The sequence below is a fragment of the Lissotriton vulgaris genome, chromosome 2_1 (assembly GCF_964263255.1).
Source record: "Lissotriton vulgaris chromosome 2_1, aLisVul1.2, whole genome shotgun sequence".
NCBI lineage: Eukaryota > Metazoa > Chordata > Amphibia > Caudata > Salamandridae > Lissotriton > Lissotriton vulgaris.
Window position 1 is genome coordinate 541,860,559 of NC_141687.1, and position 23,725 is coordinate 541,884,283.

Here is a 23,725-nt window from a genome sequence, read left to right on the forward strand (position 1 = left end):
TTTTATCGTACTAAATCCAGACGCACTGGCTATACAATGCTTGCTATATTCATCCTCAAGTGTTTGCTGTTCTTGCACTCTTGAGACATGTCTGTTGTCCCTTCCCGGGTCCCAGCGCCCTTGCCCAGATGAACAGACGCCTTTCCGCTGCCGCTTTAGAAACAAGAAGTGCCACTTGAAGGTCTGACTCATTCCTGGCTGGACTCCCGTCATAGTTTACTGAATGTTTCCCTCATTTTTTGAATTTTTACTGCTCTCTTCAGATACCTCTCTGGCTGCTGAGAGGCCCAGACATGTGAGTCACTCTGTGGCAGAAAGGTCAGAGGACACATTGTCATAAGTGCTTCGGAACCCTGTCAGGCGTATGAAGCGCTGTGTAAATCGGTGTTGAAGACATCACGAGACCTAGTGAGAAGCAACTAGCGCCTAGACATATGAACTAAGCAAAAGCGGCTATTTAAAAAACACACACATGCACAGTTTAAGACGTAATGTGCGTTTACGCTAGTATGGTAGTATGCCCTCGCTCTTCCGGCAAAAAAAAGAAAGATGGAAGACGTGCATTTCTTTAAGAAACAATGACACCTGTTGACCACACTAAAATCAGAAGTTGCGTTATTTTTGCTGAATTGCAAGTAGCTGCTGGTGTAAAATATTTAATAGGACACACTATGGAATAATGAGACTGGGGGATGGGGCGTTAGTCATAGGCTGGTTGTTATAGTTACTTTGTGGCACTCTGAGCGCTACATTGGGCAGAAGATGGCCGGGCGGGGGAGGGGTAGACAGCATTTTACACTTTATGGGGTAGATATCTCGTCCCTGGTGGGCGTTACGCTGTACTGTGAACCGGGTTGCTCTCAGGGGTCCGGCCTCCCTGCATCAGCATCGTGCTCTGTATAGGACCGCTGGAGCGGGTGTCCAGGTGACCCCTGTGATTAGGGACCGCAACGCCCCCTACAGGGGGGAATGACATCACTTGCTCGCACAGTGTGTGCCTGCATAGCAGCAGTTCTGCCGTCTATGGCGCCTTCAGACACGAGGCTTTTGATATAATGTGAACTACTGCCGTTTCATATGCTTTACTATCCTATATTAACATGCTGCATTGTAAAAAAAAAAAAATAACGTGTTTTTATAGCGTTTCATAACGCGTTTGCTGTTTCTAAACAGTGTCAATGAAAGATGTTAATGTTTATGTAAACTGATGGCACTCCTACTTGTGGCACGCTAAGCTTTGCTGCGCTATGTTTTATTGTTCTGCGGTGTGCGATGCTGTGTCGTTATGAGGGTGCTGTGTTGTGCTATGCAAGGTCATGCTGCGTGTTATCCTGTGCTGGGTCTGGCACTGCTAGGTTTTCCCATGCTATTCTGCGCCATGCTGCACTGTACTGGGATTCTGGGAGAGTTATGCTATTCTATGCCAGTCAGTCAGTCAGTCAAACAAGCTTTATTCGACATAGTCATAAAAGCATTACAAATAAAAATATATTTATAAAAATAGAGTTAAAAATTTAGACAAGCATTTAAAAAGTTTAAAAATCATTACAATAAGGAAAATTTCATAATGTGCAAATACATCAAGTACTCAAGAGAAAAGTGATTTTTCAATAGTCTATCCCTTTGCATTTTTATTTCTAATAGTCCATGCCCATCCTAAAAATTTCGCCACAGCTATATATATTAAAGGGCTTTGGTTTGTACATATGATTCTAGCAGCCACAATTCCACTTCGAGTTCCCAGCTATTCTATGCCGTTATTTGCTTTGTTGTGTTCCAACTATTCCATACAACACATGCCCTTGTCACAGCACTGCAGTGTGCCTGGTGCAGGGAATTCCGAGCACCAGGGAAGGTATGTAAAGGAGCCTCTATTTTCACAGATTCACAAAAGATAGCAAGTGCACACACTCCTAGGTGTGCACCTATGCACTGTGTGCTTCTAGTCCTTTTTACACGTGTTCAAAAATGCAATTAGTGCGTAAAATGCATTGCAAATGTTTGTGAATATCCACATTACACGTTTGTCAACACTCACTTTAACCCAAAGCAGACACGTGACTGCAGCAAACCTGGCCACCCGATGCCCCTTCAACACTAGAAAATGGCATCGGTGTCACAAAAAATCACCTGTGATTCTCGGCCCTGATGACACATTTTGTGTCCCAGAGCATGTCTCGCATGCGCAACAAGTTTTCAGAACAGCCCCTCTAGTTTTAAGTTTCTTTCTGAGTAGAGATTCCGTGGTTGCTGTCTCACCTCAGTACTCTGCTCACCCCCCCCCCCCCCCCCCCCCCCAGGTTAGGGGTCCTTCCTGCAGGGTCCACATAGTGATCTGGTGGGCCATGCACCTGTTTTCGATTTCATCTGCTGTATGCAACACATATGCGTTCCGATAAGTCTGAAGCATTCATGACAACATAGGCAGGGAAACCAATGTGGCAGTGCTGCAAGAAGGGCAATTACCAGTGGTGGTAATACTACACCATTGCACGTCTTCCCACCTGAAATAGGGAATATCCACAGGCCTCTGAGTCTGAGCGCAACTTCAACAGGTTTTCCTGTCATTCTAATTACTTGTCCCCATATATATCCTATGGGCCAGATCGATCAAGGATTGCATTGCCCTTATATCCCACAGTGTGTCGCAAGGGCAGCGCAATCCCAAAGTCAGATTTACCCAGCCATGCAAGGCCACCTACTGTGCCCCTCTGTTGCTTGCCAAATCTGAAGTAATGCAAGGTTGCACAAGTCACTCCCATACGTTAATCTGCCCTGGGAATGCGTTCCATGGGTGGAGCGTGGGTGTGGGATCATGGCACATTCCCAAACCTACCAATACTAGTAAACCTGGGAATGTCAAAAATAACCAAAAAGGGGAGTATAGAGGTGATGGATAGAACCTACCTCCTGTGAGACTGTATATAAACAACGGGATTCTATCCTTTTTTTGTTTTTAGATTATAGTGTTCGCAAGTGATGTGTGAGTCAAGCTTATTCCCAAATGAGATAATATTTTTTAGCACGGAGCAGCACGGAGGTTCCCGACGTACAAGGAAGTATCAGTGTATACTGTCAGAAATGACTAAAGAACCCTCCCCCACCCCTCCCGATGCTAGCTCATGTGGCACAGCGATAATTAGCAAGTGTACCAATTTGGTAATACCTTTTTAAAGAGGTTAATTACCCTCTATCACTCATTTTTTCTGTCAGTTGACCAGCCGATTTTCGCAATCAACTTATCGGGAAATGATAGGCTGATTACACATATATAAAAAAATTATCTCAAAGTGTAGTAGTGATCACAGTAGGTCCTGGTGAGATAAGCAGTGGGGGATTGCTAACGAAACATGTCGACCAAGTAAGAGGGTTGAAATTATCTACATATACTCTCTTGAAACCCCCTTTTTAATATTCCCAGCCAGAGATCTGAATAAAATATGTTTTTTCTACTAGCCAGGGAATTTTTAAACGTCACTCCTTCCCTACCACACAAATCACCTGCACTTATCACTGTTATAGTCTATCAACACATTACTAAGTGCTCCCGCGTAGTCGTAGGTCGAAGCACGCCCCGTCCCGTAGAGGGACGGGAAGAGCCCATGATGAAGCATGACACTATGGGATTCATAGTGTGTGAGGGGTATTTTAAAAATACATAGTGCTTTTTTCCTACATTTGGGAATAAGCTTGACTCACACATCACTTGTGAACACTATAATCTAAAAACAAAAAAAGGATAGACACCTGGGAATATGTCAAGACCTTCCCTGGGTAGACGCAACCAGTAGAAATATCTTTGTTCTTGTTTTTTCCTGTTTCTATGTGTGCCGCATACAGAATGTATCACACCTGGATAGAGGAAAACGCCTCAGAGAATTTGAAGGTGTTCGTTCCTACACAAAAACGACCCCCCTAACGCAGGCACCCTTGCACCACAGCAGAAGGCTGCTTACATTGGCGCTAGGCAGGAGATTGTGCACAAGTGCAGGCTTGGAGCAGAAATAGGTCATACATTGGTAAATATGGCATATTCCTTTCCTCTCCATGTCACGTAGTGCAGCGCAGCGAGTTGTCTTGTGCTGTTGCATTGGGTTGTGTGAAATCTTGGTAATGTGGCCCACCGTGAATGCAGCAGGTGAAATGGGTCGATGGAAAAACCCACGTTGTGGATCTTACCTCATATCTCGTAAAGTGAGGAGAAACATCAGCTCCACCCTGAATGGGGATTTGTTAGTCACTTTTCATTAAGGCCAATGAGGTGGTAAGTTGTAACTCGTTACGTTAACATGTTGGACTGTGTGCTGTGAACGGCGCAATTTATGTGAAAACGGTCTTGTGCTCTCCTCCACTTGCGCACAGGTACAGTCGGGCTCATAATGTGGCCCCAAGTTGCCTTTACATGTCCAGCGGTTCGTGTCTTTCATCCTTCCTTGCTTCTCCGGAAACGTATCTGACCTTTCCCAAGATCACACGGCACGAAAGTGGAAATGCCAGGATTCAAGCACCTGCAATTTGGAGTGATGCCAATTGGCACAAAAATGCACAAAGCATTTAGCTAAGTCAACCATCTGGAAGTAATGGTCTTGGCGAAATCTTTGCTGGCCAAATAACTGCTGACAGTATGGGAAAAAATGTTTATCACCCAGTTGCGTGCCAGAATGCTTGCAATCTAGGGGCTATCTGGAAAACAACCCTTTCAAAGGTTAACATTTAAAAAATGCAAAAACGCTGGGTAAACATGCTTCGTGAAAGAAAAACTGTGACTTTCGACCTATACGTTTAAAAAATGAAAATGTTGGCTGGTGAAATCTCCCAGCACTGTTTGGGGAGGTCTAAGTCTTTTATCCCGTGCGTCGTCTCGCGCATTCTTGAACCAGCTCCAGACAAGCAGGTGCTGAGCATCTAAGACGTCTCGCGCTTGGCTCCTCTTCCCCTTGTAATCCCAAACAGGCCCATTTGTAAAACTGTGAAAAAAGAATTTCTCGTCACAGTTGGTCTCTCACCAGTAACAGTTACATCTGAGGCTTCTGCTTAGGAAGAGTTTTCTAAAAATAAACGTGATTCATTCCAGAAACAAAAAAAAGATGCACGTCACTTGCTGTGGATTAAAGGTCTGCTTTGCATCGAGCCTTTCTCTGGGACAGAATGTTGTGGGCCAGGTTGTAATTGGGCACATTGGGATGCAACGAAGGCATATGACGTCTGTGATTGTCTTGCTAAACTCTGAGATGGGTCATAGCGCCTCGACCTCCATGTGACTGACAATGTGTCAATACAAAGAAAGTCTGCTGAGAAGAGTCCAGGTCCACCAGTATGACCCTGAAGGCATTTCTCATTGTCGCCCACTGCAGACAGTGCTGGCTTTAAATTCATTAATAGGGTTTCTACGGGTGACAGGCAAGAAATCAACGCACAGGGATCTGCAGGGGTTTACAAGAATCTCACAATTTGATCAAGTGCAAAATGAGGTCTGCCAGAGTCAACCCCTTATCCACTAAGACACATGGCCCCCATGTTTAAAGGGGGGGGGCTAATACCGAAGCCACTGGTGAGGTGTGGGGCAATTTCTTCAGAAGCAGTGACTCTGAGTGTACTGAAGTGAGCGGTCTACTCCAGGGCTACAACGCCAGCCCACGCAGGCCCTCTGGCACGGGGGGGGGGGCAAGGGGCTCCAACCCTCAAAGGGGCCCCCAACCCTTTAAGGGGCATTTTCAGCCCAAGTTCAATGAATAGCTGTGAGATATTGGAGAGGCAGGACCACCGCATCACTTTCTGCAGGGAGGCATCACTTTGCTTTATGACACTGGTCTGCGCCGGGCATTACCGAGTCTTTCACAATATAGAAATTTAGCTTGTCTTTAAAATAAACGCAGGAGCCCTTGGCGTATTATTTCAAACGACAGTGAAGGATGTTGTAACATTTCATCCAATTACTAAAACTGCGCTATTTATCCCAGGGAAAATGTCACCCATGCTTTCCGTGTTTTCCCGGGTGCCTTATAAAAAACGCCCGGGTTTCTGCGTTAGATCGCCGTCGCCACATGCATGTTCCTCCAGACTGATGCAGATCGGCGTTGCTCGGCTTTGAAGAATGAATTGCAGTAGGGCCAGCTGTTAGAGCCGAGGTGTCTACAAACTGCTGGAAGCTCTTTGCAATGTGGAAGTGCAGGCAATTTTCCAAGTCAAGAGGCTCTCAAGTGGCAGCATGTTCGCTTCAACGGCTGCTCCCTGCTCACCCCGCAGGTGCACTCAAAATAATCGCGGAATCATCTGCAGTTAGTAAAGAATTGCTGCGTTAACTCAATATCTTGTGGTGGGGTACAGAAAGTGCGCAACGGGGCACAGATTATGATATTAATCGCACATGCATGCTACACAGCGAATGCGTTGCTTGGTGCTTAAGTAAAATAATTATCTTTACCCTGCTCTGTGATCAGCCTACGAAAGATTAAATAAAGACTGTGTCATACATCTTCTGAAGTCACACCTGTTGCTGCAGCGGGGAAGCACCCCATAGGCTAGTAAACCTGATAACCAATGACAATATACTATTTTAAGTTATAAGAAGGTAACATAGTTACAGCACACTACGGTATGTTAGATAGATTAAAGTAAATTAAGCTATGTAATACTTTGCCACAAGATTCTATACATCAATTGTCCATCAAGATGCGGTTGGGCGCGAATTGGCAGTTGTGTGGCAGGGATTCAGTGCTTTTATCCTTGTAGGCTCCCGGGACCCTGCTCACATGGATTAGTTATCGATGGCATGGGGGCACAGGCACACAATGAAATGGGTAGTGAAAACTACAGGGGGTGCCATAATCTAAAGCGCTTCAAAGGCAGGGCCCTGGGCCAGGGGGTCGCTTCTTACCTGTGCAGGGCCTCCATGACTTCCATCCTCTGGCTGCCGGGCTGCCGTGGACCCCTGCGCGCAGGAGCAGAGCGCAGGCCAGCAGCAGCGCAGACATGGGGGGGCCGTCTCAGGCCGGTCCATCCACAAGACCCCTCCGGCCTCTGTTACCAGTCAAAGGCCCAGGGTGACAGCTCTTGGGGAGAGGCGCCAGAGCACGTCGGCATAGTCTGCTTTAGCAGGGCGAGGCAGCCACCGCGAGGAGCCACTCCCCCGCGTCCACCTGCGCCATGGTGCGGCCGAGGATCCAGGCTCCAGGTCAAGACCAAATATTTATGCGGAGTCCTTAATTCTCCTTGTCAACGGAGTCTGATACTGAGTCCCGAGCACGTGCGTTAAGCGAGCCTCCGGCGACTGCCAGGCACGGGGTGGCCTGCGGGTCTCCCTGTCCCTGGTTAAGGCCAACTGACGCGGTCTGGCCGCATATTTCCAAATTGTACAAGGTCTGCGGCATCCACTGCCCGCTCAAAGGACCCACTTGGTCTCGCCTAAACCTGCTACAGATGGTCCTTCACTCTGTCTCCAGCGCTGCTCAGTTCGACGCACTCTTCACGCGCTGAAGGTCAAAGGTAACGCGCAGCATTTCCATTTTCGAGGTGTCCAGTCTATTCTGAAGTTAAGTGTAAATAATAACTACATAGATACTGCACCAGGAAACAGGAAAAAACTGTCCTTGACGACGTAGGGAAGCTGCGGTCCTCGCGCCAAAGTGAGCCCGTGTCCTCGTGCTGGAGTCCGGCGCGTGGCCCCCTGGTCCGCTGCGCGCGCGGGCTGGAAGCCGTAGGGAGCCAGAAGCCGGTGCGCTCCAGACATTTAAATGAGAGCCGGGCTGTCTGTCAGGGGGAGGAACGGCAGCAGACTGTTGCGGGATCTTTTTATCTCTGCTGCTGCTGCCCAGCCCTCTTCAGAACTTCTTTTTTTATTGTTTAGGTGAAGGAATTTCCCTGAGTGGAGGAGGCCCTCTCGGGACGGAGAGCAATGACACAGAGCTGGAGATGGGAGGGGGCAGTGAGGGTAAGGGGGGCGGGGGACTGATGCTGTAATGTTCAGGTGCACCTGAGTACGCCCTGCAGTCGGTTCCTCTAGGCGCTGGAGTAGGGAGGGGGAGAGGGGTAACACGGCTAAAGGTCACTCGAGTTTCTGAAGGCGAGTGGCTCTTTACACGTGCGTTATCTCCTTTATTTATTTATGTATTTGTTAATGCTGAGAATGTTTTTGATGCACTATGCTGCCCCACAATGCTGCTTCAGGGCACAGCTCTTCCGTTCCTGCCTCCCTTCTCTGTCTGAATGCAAACACTTGGTTCAAGGCGGGATGAAAGAGCAACAGAGATCACTTTATAACATACAATTTGCAGCCTAAAATCCTGGCATACTGGTCTCAGGCTTTCATCCTTCCGAGGTTGATAAAACGAGCCCGGTTCGTGGATATTAAACATCATTTAAGCGCCAGGATAGAATTTCCTTGGCAGCGGTTCATGTCTAAAATACCAATGGTATTGTCTGTGATGCCATGCACTTGGCATACTTAGTTTCACATGCATGCAATGCACTTGAGAACTGATATCTGTGGTACATGTTTTGTCAAAGGCCTGGTGACAAATACTTTTTTCCAGGTCTTTTCCAAATATCTGACTGGGCTACATGCGTATACGGGCCACAAGTATGTAGTGTTTTCCAGTAGAAAGCCTGTGCAGTGCTAATTGGTGTACTCTGCAGGCCCAAAAGCTAAAGTCTCCACGTTCTAACATGACATTTTGGGTTGTAAATGGCTTGGCGGCTCAAAACATCAACACCGCCCTCTGTATGAATCACCAGTGCCGTAGCACGGTCAGGTGTTACCCGGTGCAGAACATGTCTTGTCCCTGGTTTCCAAATGCTTCTGAAGCCCTCACCTCTATATTATCAAGGAGTCACAGGGTGAATTGCGGCTCTTCAGTGTTTTTTTTTTTTTTTTTTTTTTTTTTTTTTATTAAACAAGCCGTAGGATAAACATTGGTACATTGATTACTTCATATTTAGAAAAAATTTTCAGGCAATATACAAGAGACAAAACTACACAAACTAAAAATAACGTATGACTAAACGTTTTTCCTTTCATAAAAAGCTAAAACAAAAACGTAGTCAGATTGAAAATATAAAAACTATTGGTATGGAACAAACATCAAGATTACAATACGGATTAATAAAGTGCTAGTGCATTGTAGTATGGAAGCTGCTGATTTAAGACAGCAAGAATATTATTGTACACTTTTTTTTTTTTTTTTTTTTTTTTTTTTTAAAGTGCTAGTGCAGTAACATGTAAAGTTGGCATATGTAAAGAGATTAGAGCGTTAAAGTGGGTGAACCGACAATATATATCAGGAGGAGTATTATCCTATTTCTTTAAAGTACAAATGTAAAATCGCACAACGTTAACAAATTAATATATCTTATGATGGAATACACAAACGACTGGTATAATATAGCAAATTAAATATGTAGTTGAAATTCATTAAAATGTAGAAGCAATACATTCTAAAAATTTGACTTAAATAAGACTATTAACTTCCTTTTATCGATTCAAGCATCTCAAAATATTTCCAGTTCCTTTCAAACCTAGCAATCGCTCCCACTCTACCTGCATAAGCTCTCTCAAAGTTACATGTTCTTCTCATTTTATTAATCCATTTTAATTGGCATGGGGCTATCGTAGATTTCCAATTTTGTAAGATTAAAGATCGTGCTACCGCCGTAGAGATAAAAATAAACACTTCTTCTGATTTGTTAAACCTGCTCCTATCTTTACCGATACCGAAAAGGGCTATCTCTACCTCTGGCAGTAAAATTTTCCCGATTGCCATCTCTATGTCTATAAAGATCCCCTTCCAAAAGGATTCTAACTTAGGACAGGAGAAGAAAATATGTTGCCAGCCACCCTGACCCCTAGTTTTACATCTGAAACATTTGTTCTCGTATGCAGGGAATATTTTCTGCAAAGCCTCAGGGGTATAATATAACAACCAACGAGAAAAAAAAGACATACGTTTAAAATTAGCTGCACGGAGTGCTTTGTTTCCTAAATGACATATGACTTCCCAGTCTTTATCTGTAAAAACACACTGAGTCATAAGGCTAATTTTTTCTAAGTGACAAGCAGTTATTGGAGATGGTCCAGAGGGGAAGAGCTTTTTATACCAGAATCCAATACCTGTATGTTTCTCCCCATATAGAGTTGTTAACAAAACATTAGGTGTTGTATCTAGCCCTCCTATTTCTTTTTTTATAAAATTGACCAGTTGTATATATTCGAAGAACCTAATACGTCTAGGATGTGCTCTATCTATTACCGTTTGCCAGCCAATTACAGAATTTTGGTTGAGTAGGTGCCTTATTTCCCCAAATCCAGCGGATTCCCATTCTAGCAGGTGATTCAATGATATCTGAAGACCCATCTTAGCACATTCTATCAATTTCAAATAGATAGATCCATCTGAACCATATTTTTTAAATAAGAGCCGTAATCTTGATGCATATCCCATCAGTGTCTTATATCTGGTTTTCTTAGGAAGCTTTGCAGTTTTTAAAAAGAAAAAAATTTGAGAGCCTGATTCCTCAAGCATTTTATCCAAAAAAAAATTGTCTCTTGTCTGTCTATTCCTTAATAATCCCGCCACTATGTCAAAAAAAGCTGCTTCATAATATGTTTTAAAATGGGGCAGAGCGAGTCCACCTAGATTTACTGAAAGTTGTACCACCGAAAGCTTGGCTCTTGAGGCCTTTTTATTCCAAATAAATCTCCTCAGCATGGATTCAAGTTCATTAAAAAAGGCCATGTTAACTTTAATTGGGATATTGCTAAACAAGAATAAAAGCAAGGGCAGTACGTTCATCTTTACCAAAGCCACTCTGCCAATCAAGGACAAAGGCAACAGGTCCCATTGTTCAAGTAAGCTCTTGATTTTGTTCTTCGTTTTTACATAATTTAAACGAAAAAGTTCTTGATACTCCCTGGTTACATAGATCCCTAGGTATCTTATTGGATCCCGTTTTTCTGCTTGGAGCTGGAGTTCTAGCGGAAGAAAATCTGAATTTGAGCATAAAACAAGAACTTCTGTTTTTTTCTCGTTGATCTTATAACCCCCAATCTTTTCGTATTCCTTAAGATCTTTCATAAGATGAAGAATATTTTCTTTATCGGGGGCCATATATAAGATAATATCGTCTGCGAATAATTTTAATTTTGACATTCCAACGATTGGGGGAGATATTGCTACATTATTCCTTAATTTTATTACTAGAGGCTCAATAAAAAAAGTGAAAAGCAAAGGGGATAAAGGGCACCCCTGTCTAGTGCCTCGATTAATTTTTATCTTCCCTGCTTGCCTAGCATTAATTATAACCTGGGCTGATGCCCCTTCATAAATATTCTGCAGCATATTAATAATTAGAGCAGGGAACCCAAAATAACCCAAGGAAGTAAATAAAACTGACCAGTTAACTAAATCAAACGCTTTTTCTGCATCAATCATTAAGATGCATGCAGGGATTGTGTTAATATTAAAAAAATCTAGCGCCTGTATCAAATATTCTGTATTAGCAGCCATATAGCGACCGGCTATAAACCCCGTCTGGTCTTGATGAATTACCTCCTGGGCTGCGAACACAAATCTTTGAGCCCAGATTTTCATAAGAATCTTATAGTCCGAGTTCAACAGACTAATTGGTCTAAAGGAATTCACATCCTCGGGGTTTTTATCTTTCTTCACGAAACTAATAATTGTGGACTCTTTGAACTCTAAAGGGACCGTCCCGCCAAGTCGAATAAAATTAAATAGATTTTTTAAGGGGTCTTCTAATTCCTTCAAAAACACTTTATAAAACTCAATTGGGAACCCATCTATTCCTGAGGCTTTCGCTCCCGCTGTTTCCTTTATACCATTTTGTATTTCTAGGGAGCTTATTTCCCTATTTATTTGATTATGCCTGGAGACAGAAATTTTGGGTATATCCAGATTGTCAAAATATTCCCTGATTAGTGTTTCTTCCACTTGAATAGCAGGAGAATATATTCTCTTGTAGTGATCTAAGAATATTTTCGCGATCCCCTCACTCCGAGTCTCTGTGCCACCAAGGGGATCCTGAATTTTCAAAATAACAGAGGACTCTTGTTTTTTTCGGATTGAGTTAGCCAAAAGCTTCCCCATCAGTTGACTATCTTCATATAGTTTTTGCTGGAAGGCCTTTGAGCTGTTTATCTCTTCCAAAATAAAGAAGTCCCTGAGCGATGCTTTGGCTTGTTCCCATTTATTAGGCATTTGATGCAGTTTTAATGCATATTCTTTCTCAGCGATACACTGAAGGGTAGATATTTTTCCCTTACGGACATTTGCCTTGTTGCTGGAATATGCTATAATCTGTCCTCGGGCTGCAGCTTTAAATGCGCCCCATATTGCAAAAGGCTCTGCTGAATCCTTATTGACCAAAAAAAACTCTTTTATCCATTCTCTGAAGCTCTCTACCCATAATGTATTCTGTAGGAGGGTACGATCCAGCTGCCACCTGGGACGCACCCCCTCCGTACCCTCCAGAATCAATTCAATTTCAATCCTCCCGTGATCTGAAAACGGATTACAACCTATCGATGCGTTGGAGATTTGCAACGATCTGGATGATAGTGTTAATACGACGGGACATCTGCAAATGATGTGTACCCCCTGCGAAATGTGATGAGGGAGCCCTGAGTTTCCCATATCTCACCGATGTTCTTTAACCTTGTACGAAACGGGCCCACAGAAGAGTTCATGTAAATGTAAATGTACAGGAATTTATATAGCGCAAATCACCAAGTGGTTTCTAAGCGCTTGCTTAGGGAACCCGTCCTGGTATTCGCCTGTGAGATAACCCCGGCAGGGTATCCGCAAGGTGAAAGCCAGGCATCCCGCCGCGAGGGGCCGTTGTGGAGATTAAGCAAGCTATTGCCCAGAGTCGCAGAGTGTGAACCTGTGAATCGAGTAGGCACCAGAGCGAGAATTGTCGAGTCCATGGACATTTTAGGACTCAAGACCCTGCCGAGCCAGGAATTGAACCCTGGTCCCAGGCTGACCTCTGCTTCCAGGTCTGCCTCCTCTAACCAGTGAGGCACACTTCTCTACCTCCAGTTCAGCCCTCCCTGAATGGCTGTGGCCCTCCTGCACCACAGGAGCTCCAGGAGCCTGCTCTATGCCGCTTGGGTCTCCCTGTGTCTTTTGGGTCTCCACCCCCGCATACGTTGAAGTTACAGCGGAAGCCTTTCCTTTTCCTGCTTCGAGGTCAAGTCCTGGAACGACCTCTGGCTGCGAGGGGGGTCATGTAGACGTTGAAGAGGGTGGGGCTGAGCGAGGATCCTTGCGGGACGCCGCAGATGACTTCGGTGGCCGCTGACCGGAACGGGGGGAGGCGGACTCTCTGGGTTCTACCGGCGAGGAACGAGATGATCCACTCCAAGGCCTTTCCTTGAATTCCGATGTTGCTGAGGCGCTGTATCAGGGTGCGGTGGCATAGGGTGTCGAAGGCTGCTGAGAGGTCCAGGAGGATGAGGGCAGCTGTTTCCCCGTTGTCGAGCAGGGACCTGATGTCGTCGGTGGCTGCGATGAGGGCGGTCTTGGTGCTGTGGTTTGCTCAGAAACTGGAATGCGAGGGGTCAAGGGATCCGTTTGTCTCAAGGAAGGCTGAGAGTTGCTTGTTGGCGGTCTTCTCGATGACTTTGGCCGGAAAAGGGAGGAGCGAGATGGGGTGGTAGTTCTTGAGATCCGTGGGGTCCGCGGAGGGTTTCTTCAGGAGGGCACTGAGCTCGGCGTGTTTCCAGCTCTCCGGGAAGGTGGCCGATGCGAATGAGCTGTTAATGATGTCTCGGAAATGGGGAGCAATGATGGAGGCGGCTTTGTTGAAGATGTGGTGTGGGCAGGGCAGGGGTCGGTAGGGGAGCCGGAATGGATGGTGTTCATCGTGCGGGTGGTATCTTCGGTGCTGACCGAGGTCCAGGTGCAGAGGGTGGTGGCGGGGGGTGCTGGATCGGTGGTTGGGTGCGTGGTCTGTGCGCCGAACCTGTTGTGTATGTCGGCGATCTTGCGGTAAAAGAACGAGGCGAGTGAGTCACAGAGGTCTTGCGAGGGTATGATGTCGTTGTTGCAGTCGCTGGGGCTGGAGGGCTCTTTACCGATGCTGAAGAGTTCCTTGCTGTTGTGGGAGTTGTAGTCCAGTCGTTCTTTGAATGTTGTCCTTTTGGTGGTGCGGATCAGCAGGTGGTGTTTGCGGGTGGCGTTCTTGAGGGCTGACATGTTTTCTGTTGTCTGGTCGTGGCGCCAGGTTTTCTCGAGAGTGCAGCAGGTTTTCTTGGAGTTTTTGAGGTCGTTGGTGAACCAAGAGGCTTTCTTTCTGCCGTGTCTGCTGGGGGGATTCTTCAGTGGTGCAAGGTCATCAGCACAGTTGGTGAGCCACTGTGCGAGGTTGCGGGCTGCTTCGTTGGAGTCCGTTGTGTTGGTGGGAGGGTTCTGGCTGAGGGAGGTGGTGAGTTGGTCGGCGGTGATCTTGTTCCAGCTTCTGCAGGGCACCTGTTGCGGGTGGTGGTGGATCGTGGTTCTCATGAAGTTGAAGTGGACGCAGCTGTGATCTGTCCAGTGTAGTCCGGTGGAGTGGCTAAAGGAGATGTGCTTGCTGGAGGAGAAGATGGGGTCAAGCGTGTGGCCGGCGTAGTGGGTGGGGGTGTTCACCAGTTGCTTGACCCCCAGGTTGGCGAGGTTGGCCAGCAGGGCGGTGGTGTTGCTGTCCTTGTTGTTCTCCAAGTGGAAGTTGAGGTCTCCTAGGACGATGTAGTCTGAGGAGGTTAGGACGTGTGGGCTGATGAAGTCTGCGATGGCTTCGCTGAATTGTTGGCGTGGTCCCGGAGGTCTGTAGATGAGGGTGCCTCTGAGGGTGGTCTTGGGGTCGGTGTGTATTTGAAGGGAAGGTGCTTGGCGGCGGTGAGGGTATCGTCGGAGTTGGTCGTGATTCGGATGGTGTTTCAGTGGGCGATGGCGATGCCTCCTCCGGTTTGGTTGACGTGTTCCTTCCGGGCGATCTTGTAGCCATCCGGGATGGCTATGGCGATGTCGGGGCTGAGGAGGTGTTCATCCATGTTTCTGTGAGGAAGGCGACGTCTGGTGATGTTGTGTCGAGGAGGTTCCAGAGTTCGACGGCGTGCCTGTGGACGGAGCGAGTGTTGAGCAGGATGCACTTGAGGTGATCGTTGCTGGTGCCTGTCTTGGCGGGTGCGGTGCAGGTTTGGAGGCAGGTGAATTTGCAGGCTTGGTAGGTGAAGGGTCCGTGGGTGCGCTTCGGGGTGGCTCGGTGGCAGGCGGGGTTCCGGCCGGCGTTGAGTGCGTGGAGGGTGGCGGTGTCGTAAGTCCATCGGGTGAGCTGGTGTCTTCGTGGGCCAGGGGTTTTGGCGCTGGGTGCAGTCCAGGCTCGGATGGGCGAAGACGGGCTTGCCTTTGGTGCACCTTCAGCGCACAATCGGCGTGCCCGCTGTGTGCATCAGCTGCACGCCCGTTGCGCGGCTTCCATATGAGGGGCAGAGGGAGGGAGGAGCAGCTGGGAGGTGGGAGCGGGGCAGCCAATGGGACACCAGGGGGCGGGGCCGCAGGGACGCAGCGGCGGGAAACGCAAGGGGACAGGGAGCGGGAAAAGGCGGACAGGGGGTACAGAATGCAAAAAGGGGCAACAAAGGATAACAGGGCACAAAAGTCACGGGGTACAGAACGGAAAGAGGGGCAACAGAGGACACAGAGCACAAGAGTCACGGGGTACAAGAAAGCAAAAGGGGCAACAGAGGGCACAAGAGTCACGGGGTACAGAATGCAGAGGGGCAACAAAGGACACAAGAGCACCCAAGCTGCAGGACGGAGCTTCGCCGAGGAGGAAGGCGGGCTCTCACGGGCGGCAGTGGCAGCGAGTCACCCGACACCCAGGGGGCTGCGTGGCGGTGAGGGGAGCGACCTGCCTGAGGACAGGGACAGAGGTCGCTCTCTCAATCACTGCGCGGCCTCCATATGAGGGGCAGAAGGAGGGAGGAGCAGCTGGGAAGTGGGAGCGGGGTGGCCAATGGGACACCAGGGGGCGGGGCCGCAGGGACACAGCGGCGGGAAACGCAAGGGGACAGGGAGCGGGAAAAGGCGGACACGGGGTACAGAATGCAAAAAGGGGCAACAAAGGATAACAGGGCACAAAAGTCACGGGGTACAGAACGGAAAGAGGGGTGACAGAGGACACAGGGCACAAGAGTCACGGGGTACAAGAAAGCAAAAGGGGCACCAGAGCGCACAAGGGCACAAGAGTCACGGGGTACAGAATGCAGAGGGGCAACAAAGGACACAAGAGCTCCCAAGCTGCAGGACAGAGCTTCGCCGAGGAGGAAGGCGGGCTCTCACGGGCGGCAGTGGCAGCGAGTCACCGGACACCCAGGGGGCTGCGTGGCGGTGAGGGGAGCGGCCTGCCTGAGGACAGGGACAGAGGTCGCTCTCTCAATCACTGCGCGGCCTCCATATGAGGGGCAGAAGGAGGGAGGAGCAGCTGGGAGGTGGGAGCGGGGTGGCCAATGGGACACCAGGGGGCGGAGCCGCAGGGACACATCGGCGGGAAACGCAAGGGGACAGGGAGCGGGAAAAGGCGGACACGGGGTACAGAATGCAAAAGGGGGCAAAAAAGGATAACAGGGCACAAAAGTCACAGGGTACAGAACGGAAAGAGGGGCAACAGAGGACACAGGGCATAAGAGTCACGGGGTACAAGAAAGCAAAAGGGGCAACAGAAGGCACAAGGGCAGAAGAGTCACGGGGTAAAGAATGCAGAGGGGCAACAAAGGACACGAGAGCACCCAAGCTGCAGGACGGAGCTTCGCCGAGGAGGAAGGCAGGCTCTCACCGGCTGCAGTGGCAACGAGTCACCGGACACCCAGGGGGCTGCGTGGCGGTGAGGGGAGCGACCTGCCTGAGGACAGGGACAGAGGTTGCTTCTATATCTTCTATATCTGAACGCAGGCTAGTGAATATGTTGCTACTTGGGGAACAGGGACAAATGATGCAAGTTACGGATTTCCCAGTTAAGAAAGCTGCGTGATCCTGGCCAAACATTTTATCTCACTGAGCTACTCTCCCTACCTGTTGACTGTGGGCGCGTTTACAGCTGGTATAAGCCACTATACATACATTGATATTCATATGTTTAAAAAACATACTCTCTCTCTCACCTTCTCACCTTAACTGACCCTGCGAGGTAAAAGCCTCGTTGTAAAGGAAATTTCCTGCCTCGTTGACATGCTTTGGATGGTTTCACTATCTTTTCCAGGGCTCGTATTTAATGACCCAGGTTTGATTGAAGTATTTTTTTATCATATAGAGATATAGGAAAGAAGACAAGACTCTCTCGATTATATACTTAAACACCCGCACCCTGCCAAAACACCAACTTGATCTACATAACCTGCTAACGTCAGAGAAATCCGATATGCTACTATTAACTGAGACCTGGCTAACACAGGAATCTGCCCCCGACATTTTAGCCGCACTACCTGATGAGTTCAATATCATTCAAGCCAACCGTCCACAGGGAAAAAAGGGAAGGGGAGTAGCAGCCATTGTGCATCAAAAACTTAAATTTACGACACACACTTCACTAGATCTACCTCAAACAGACAACCTAGTACTGAAATTAGAATCGGAACATACTCCTTTGGTCTCCTTGTTACTCTACATACCTCCACAGAACATGCCGCAGTTCCCAAAGTCCCTGAGTAAAAAAATATCACAACCTGTAACTAATCATGCCAAAATTCTGATGGTCGATGACTTTAACTACTGGGCCAACGACTCAGCAGGGGGAATGCACTAAGTCGAACTAACAGACCTACTTGGAGGGCTCAACCTGAGCCAGCTGATATCCACGGCGACTCACATCAAAGGGCACATTTTAGATCAGGCATGGTCAAACAACCTGTCTATAACCAATTTAGATGTCACCCCGTGCATATGGTCTGACCACTATCTTATTAAATTCACCATAAATATCCCTAACCACTCTAAAACAACTCACCACGAGCCTGGCTTACGTAGGAGCTGGAACACTACCAATACAGATACATTCATAGAGTCGCTGACCAACACTATTCCTACCGGTCACTCATCTATTAGTCAAAGTGACAAAGACCTTTCAGACTGGCTGATGACAGCCAGCAATAAACATGCTCCCCTCAAGAAATTACGCCATGCTCGCCGCCACGAAGCCTAAAGATGGTTCTCCCCTGAGTTAAAAAAATTGAAACTTGACCTACGTCACGCAGAGAGAAAGTGGAGAAATAAATACTCACCCGACGACAAAAACACTTACCTAGAGGTGCGTGGTACTTTTAAAAAAGCTATAATGGCTACTAAGGCCAAATACTTCTCGTCCAAAATCATCAAATCCACAAATCGCTCCAAAGACATTTTCTCAATCATTAGCAAGCTATCCAACCCAGATAGGGTAACTATGAAACCCACTCCCTCCCAATCCTTATGTGAATCCTTAAACAATTTTTACATTGCAAAAATCAAAACCATTAAAAATAGTATTCCCAACTGTCCGAGTCCTGCATGTCCCACAAAACCCAAGAACTTACAAAAGATGGAACAATTTCCATTAATAAGCCAAGAAACATTAACAGATCTGATAGTTAAAGTAAAATCTGGTTCTCCAAGGGACTGCTGCCACCCTTGGATACTTAAGGAAGCATTCACCGGCTGCCCAAGCCCAGCCGTGACCCTCTTAAATGAGTTTCTGATCCAGGGTCAGGTACCAGAGTCCTTTAAAGAGGCCATATTCATTCCTTTGCTAAAAAATCCAGGAGCTGACCAAAAAACCCTTACTAACTACCGACCGATCTCACTGCTCCCCTACATAGCTAAACTGATTGAAGCCCATGTAGCTAAATGCTCATCCACCTTTCTGGAGCAATCAGAATATCTAGATACACACCGAGCAGGTTCTGCCCAGCCCACTCCACAGAATCAGTGATCCTATCGGTATTGGATACGCTGAGAGAAAAAGCGGACAAAGGTCTCCCCCAAGCTCTGGTGGTACTGGACCCCTCGGCCACCTTTGACACGGTCGATCATAAAATCCTGATTGACCGTGTCAGGGATGCGGGTATCGAAGGGCCAGCTCTCAAATGGACTAGATCATTCCTTACAAACCGATCCCAGTCAGTCCAACTCTGCGGTTTCACGACCCCCATGATTAAAACTACATGTGGAGTCCCCCAGGAATCCTCACTTTCACCTCACTTATTCAACCTCTACCTTCTCCCTCTAATCCACACGCTAAAAGAAAGGAACATCCAAACCTTCAACTATGCGGATGATTTCCAACTAGTATTCCCTATCAATAACTCTTGACCTCCGTCCACGAATTTCAGTCGACAATGCTGTTCATCCATGACTGGATGAACAGTAATCAACTGAAATTGAACCCGGACAAAACAGAATTGATCCTCATGGGTGGCCCACTCAACCCTTGGAACTCCCAATTCTGGCCGAAAGAACTGGGACAACCCCCTACTCCATCTAATCATGCCAAGACCTTGGGAGTCGTGGTCAACAGTGACCTCACCATTAAATCCCAAATTGGTTCTGTCATTTCTACCTGCTTCTTCCAACTAAGGAAAATAAAGAAAATCAGCAGGTTCCTAACTCAGGAAGCTAAACTCCAGGCAGTCCTCGCCATGGTGATCTCACATATCAGCTATGCCAACTCCCTTTACTATGGCATCCCGGCATACCTTACCCATCGCCTCCAACTGATACAGAACCAGGCGGCCAGATTAATTTTGCAGGAAAACAAACGCCAACACTTCTCCCCCCTTCTGAAAAAACTCCACTGGCTCCCCATATCACAGAGATGCGCCTTCAAAATGGGATGTATTATCTTTAAATCCTTGAATGACAATACCTCCAAATTCATTAACAGTATGATCAACAGACATAATCCTACCCGCAATCTGAGATCCTCCCACTTGCACCTCCTGACAACACCCTCTTTCAAACAGAAATGATATGGGGTGATCAAGATTGGCCACACTGGGCCCAAGATACTGGAACCAATGCCCCTTGAAATCAGATCCTGTACAGACCTCATGACCTTTCGCAAACTCCAAAAAACATGGCTGTTTAGACAGGTATTCGAGTAATCACGCAGATTAATTTACCCCATCACCCTTCCAAGCAGCGCCAAGAAACCAACCCGGTGAACGTGCGCTATATAAGCTAGCTATAACATATAGCTATAACATTTTGTCAGCGACATAGTAGTACCTTGGGAAAGTAGGGACAGTGCTGAAATACAGCTGACATGAAACAATCCAAGACATTTCAAACCCAGAACACAGACTATCTAAAAAGTAGATTCTGGCCAAGGACTAGTCATCTCAATTAAACAAACAAATCTGCAACAACAGAACCTGCAGCAAACTTGCTTCTTACAGCCGGGTCAGCCTGCATACACAAAACCGCATGCTACACACAAAATGAAACCTAACTGGCTTAACCAAACTAGCATCTATAGGTTCACGACCTGCTTAAACCTCATTCTCACCCAAGAGTTATACTGAGAAGGAAAACCAGAATAACATAAAGAGGCAACCAATGTATCCAAACTAGGTTCTGCTGGCATGCTATCTTCTAAAACAACATATTTAACAACAAGGGGTGGTGATGGACAGATTTTCTGAATTAAGCAGAATACTCTCACCCAGTCAAGAGATCAGGGCTAGATCCAACACCGTTTTTTAGCTCACTGCACCATCCCAGCTCAGAACCTGGCTATATGCAAATTAGTGTGTTCCTGTCCCAGTGCATGATGGGAACAGGGCAAACCAAACTACCAAGCCAATTCTTACACTGGGAAGGAAACAAGCTTCCGGGGACCGGTTTCTGGCATTTCAGCCGTCGTCGGCCCGGTTTGCTTGAATCCTGATGATCTAATGAGTAAGGGACTCACATCTGAGTATACCCTTCCACGCTTAGGTTGGACAAAATATTTAACAACAAGGGGTGGTGATGGACAGAGTTTCTGAATTAAGCAGAATACTCTCACCCAGTCAAGAGATCAGGGCTAGATCCAACACCGTTTTTTAGCTCACTGCACCATCCCAGCTCAGAACCTGACTATATGCAAATTAGTGTGTTCCTGTCCCAGTGCATGATGGGAACAGGGCAAACCAAACTACCAAGCCAATTCTTACACTGGAAAGGAAACAAGCTTCCGGGGACCGGTTTCTGGCATTTCAGCCGTCGTCGGCCCGGTTTGCTTGAATCCTGATGGTGCAATGAGTAAGGGACTCACATCTGAGTATACCCTTACACGCTTAGGGTGGACAAAATATTTAACAACAAGGGGTGGTGATGGAGAGAGTTTCTGAATTAAGCAGAATACTCTCACCCAGTCAAGAGATCAGGGCTAGATCCAACACCGTTTTTTAGCTCACTGCACCATCCCAGCTCAGAACCTGGCTATTTGCAAATTAGTCTGTTCCTGTCCCAGTGCATGATGGGAACAGGGCAAACCAAACTACCAAGCCAATTCTTACACTGGAAAGGAAACAAGCTTCCGGGGACCGGTTTCTTGCATTTCAGCCGTCGTCGGCCCGGCTTGCTTGAATCCTGATGGTGCAATGAGCAAGGGACTCACATCTGAGTATACCCTTCCACGCTTAGGGTGGACAAAATATTTAACAACAAGGGGTGGTGATGGACAGAGTTTCTGAATTAAGCAGAATACTCTCACCCAGTCAAGAGATCAGGACTAGATCCAACACCGTTTTTTAGCTCACTGCACCATCCCAGCTCAGAACCTGGCTATATGCAAATTAGTCTGTTCCTGTCCCAGTGCATGATGGGAACAGGGCAAACCAACTGCTTAATTCAGACACTCTGTTCATCACCACCCCCTTTTCTGAATCGTTTTTGGCCACTATAGGTGTGGCAGGGTATACTCAGACATGAGTCCCTTGCTCACTGCACCATCAGGATTCAAGCAAGCTGGGCCGACGACGGCTGAAATGCCAGAAACCGGTCCCCGGTAGCTTGTCTCCTTTCTGGTGAAGAATTGGCTTGGTAGTTTGGTCTGCCCTGTTCCCATGATGCACTGGGCCAGGGACAGACTAATTTGCATATAGCCAGGTTCTGAGCTGGGATGGTGCAGTGAGCTAAATAACGGTGATGGATCAAGCCCTGATCTTTGGACTGAGTAAGAGTGGTCTGCTTAATTCAGACACTCTGTTCATCACCACCCCCTTTTCTGAATCATCTTCTAAAACAACAGCATACTCCATAGCCAGCCCTCATAACCAAACCAAAGTCTGTAGATGCAGTAGTAAACCCTAAAACTAACCCTCAAACAACAGACTGCCCAAGTAAACAAAACTGCAGCGGTTATACCTTCTAAAAACTGTTTCCAAAACGGACAGGTTAAGTAAGCTACAATTTACAGGTGCAACAACCACTTCAAAAAAAAGAGTCAAGCAACAAATCAAACAAGGAGCTGTTGACGAGCTAATTGCTAAAAACAAAATGAAAACAAGCATCAAAATGCAATAGGTCTCTCTTTTTATTAAGTTAAAGCCATTTGCTTTGCTATACATTACCATTAGCAAAGCAAATGGCTTTAACTTAATCAAAGGCAAGACCTATTGAATTTTTAATGCTTTTTTTTACCGTCACTTGCTCTCGCAACACCTCACTGTCCCACTAGTACCCTGGGGACATTGAATGGTGTATATTAATATTTTCAAGCGAAAATGGCATATTGCGTATCACATTTGAAATCACAAAGTTGAAGATTTGGGTGGTTAACAGCAAGTGCAATGTTTTAGTTTCAAATTAATCTGAACAGGTGTAAAAGGGATTTTTCAGTTATAAAATAATGCATTTATTCCTAAATAATTGAAATTCGACCCATAAAATGCGGTAGAATTTTGCACATATATATTATCTTCTTTCGTATCTTATTCTATTTTATTTGCAGATTTATATAGCGCTAACTTGACCCAAAGGTACCAGAGCGCTTTACATGAGTACTAGTTGCATCACAGACGGACACATTAATTTTATTTAGGCACGGGGAGATTAATTGATTTGCCCAGAATCACAGGATGCTTGAGCCGACGCAGAGAGTAGACTCGAGCCCGGTTGTTCAGCTTCATAGTCAGACTTGCTTGCCTTTAAGGCACATCTTCTCTGCCTTATCTAAAGTCATTTAATACATAAACCTGCAAGGTACACAGACATACCAAAATATTCTATTATTTCATACTTTAATCTGAAGAACTTGCGCAGTGGAGCCCCACTGGCCCATGCATGTATCGTCATGGAGAGACTCTGCTGTAGAAGCCGTCTGTCAGAATAGGTTCTGCCTCAGGACGTGTTTGGTGGAGATGGATTTTGTTATCCCACTTCGGTGCAGTCTCTTGAAGTGGTAATTAAAGTACTGAGGGGAGCGCTATGTTGGTGCGGCAGCGCAGAAGCCAGTCTCGGTGGCTCAGAAACAGGCTGTATGACAGGCAAGTACACCTTTGGAGGAAATGGCATTCAATGTTGTTAGGGCTGCGGACGCAAGATGTCTAAATCTCGTCTCTCTGATTGGCATTTCCTTCAATGGAGTACTTGGAAGTGCGTCATCTTGCACCTCTTGTTGTATTATCCTGCCATCCCTTCCCGTGAAATATTAGCAGCATGCCTCCTGCATAATAGATTTGTTAATTCCGCTGCTTTGGTCAAACAAAGGA

The 23,725-nt window shown here is 46.8% G+C and overlaps 1 protein-coding gene across 1 annotated transcript in view; it reads right to left on the reverse strand.

Annotated features, from left to right (window-relative positions):
- TSPEAR (thrombospondin type laminin G domain and EAR repeats) overlaps positions 1–7,770 on the reverse strand; it is a 134,399-nt gene extending 126,629 nt beyond the window's left edge. The window contains exon 1 of the mRNA XM_086955511.1: positions 6,878–7,770. Coding sequence (XP_086811637.1) covers positions 6,878–6,974 — 97 coding nt within the window. The 5' untranslated portion in view covers positions 6,975–7,770. The remainder of the gene's footprint in view (positions 1–6,877) is intronic.
- Between the last annotated feature and the right edge of the window lie 15,955 nt (positions 7,771–23,725).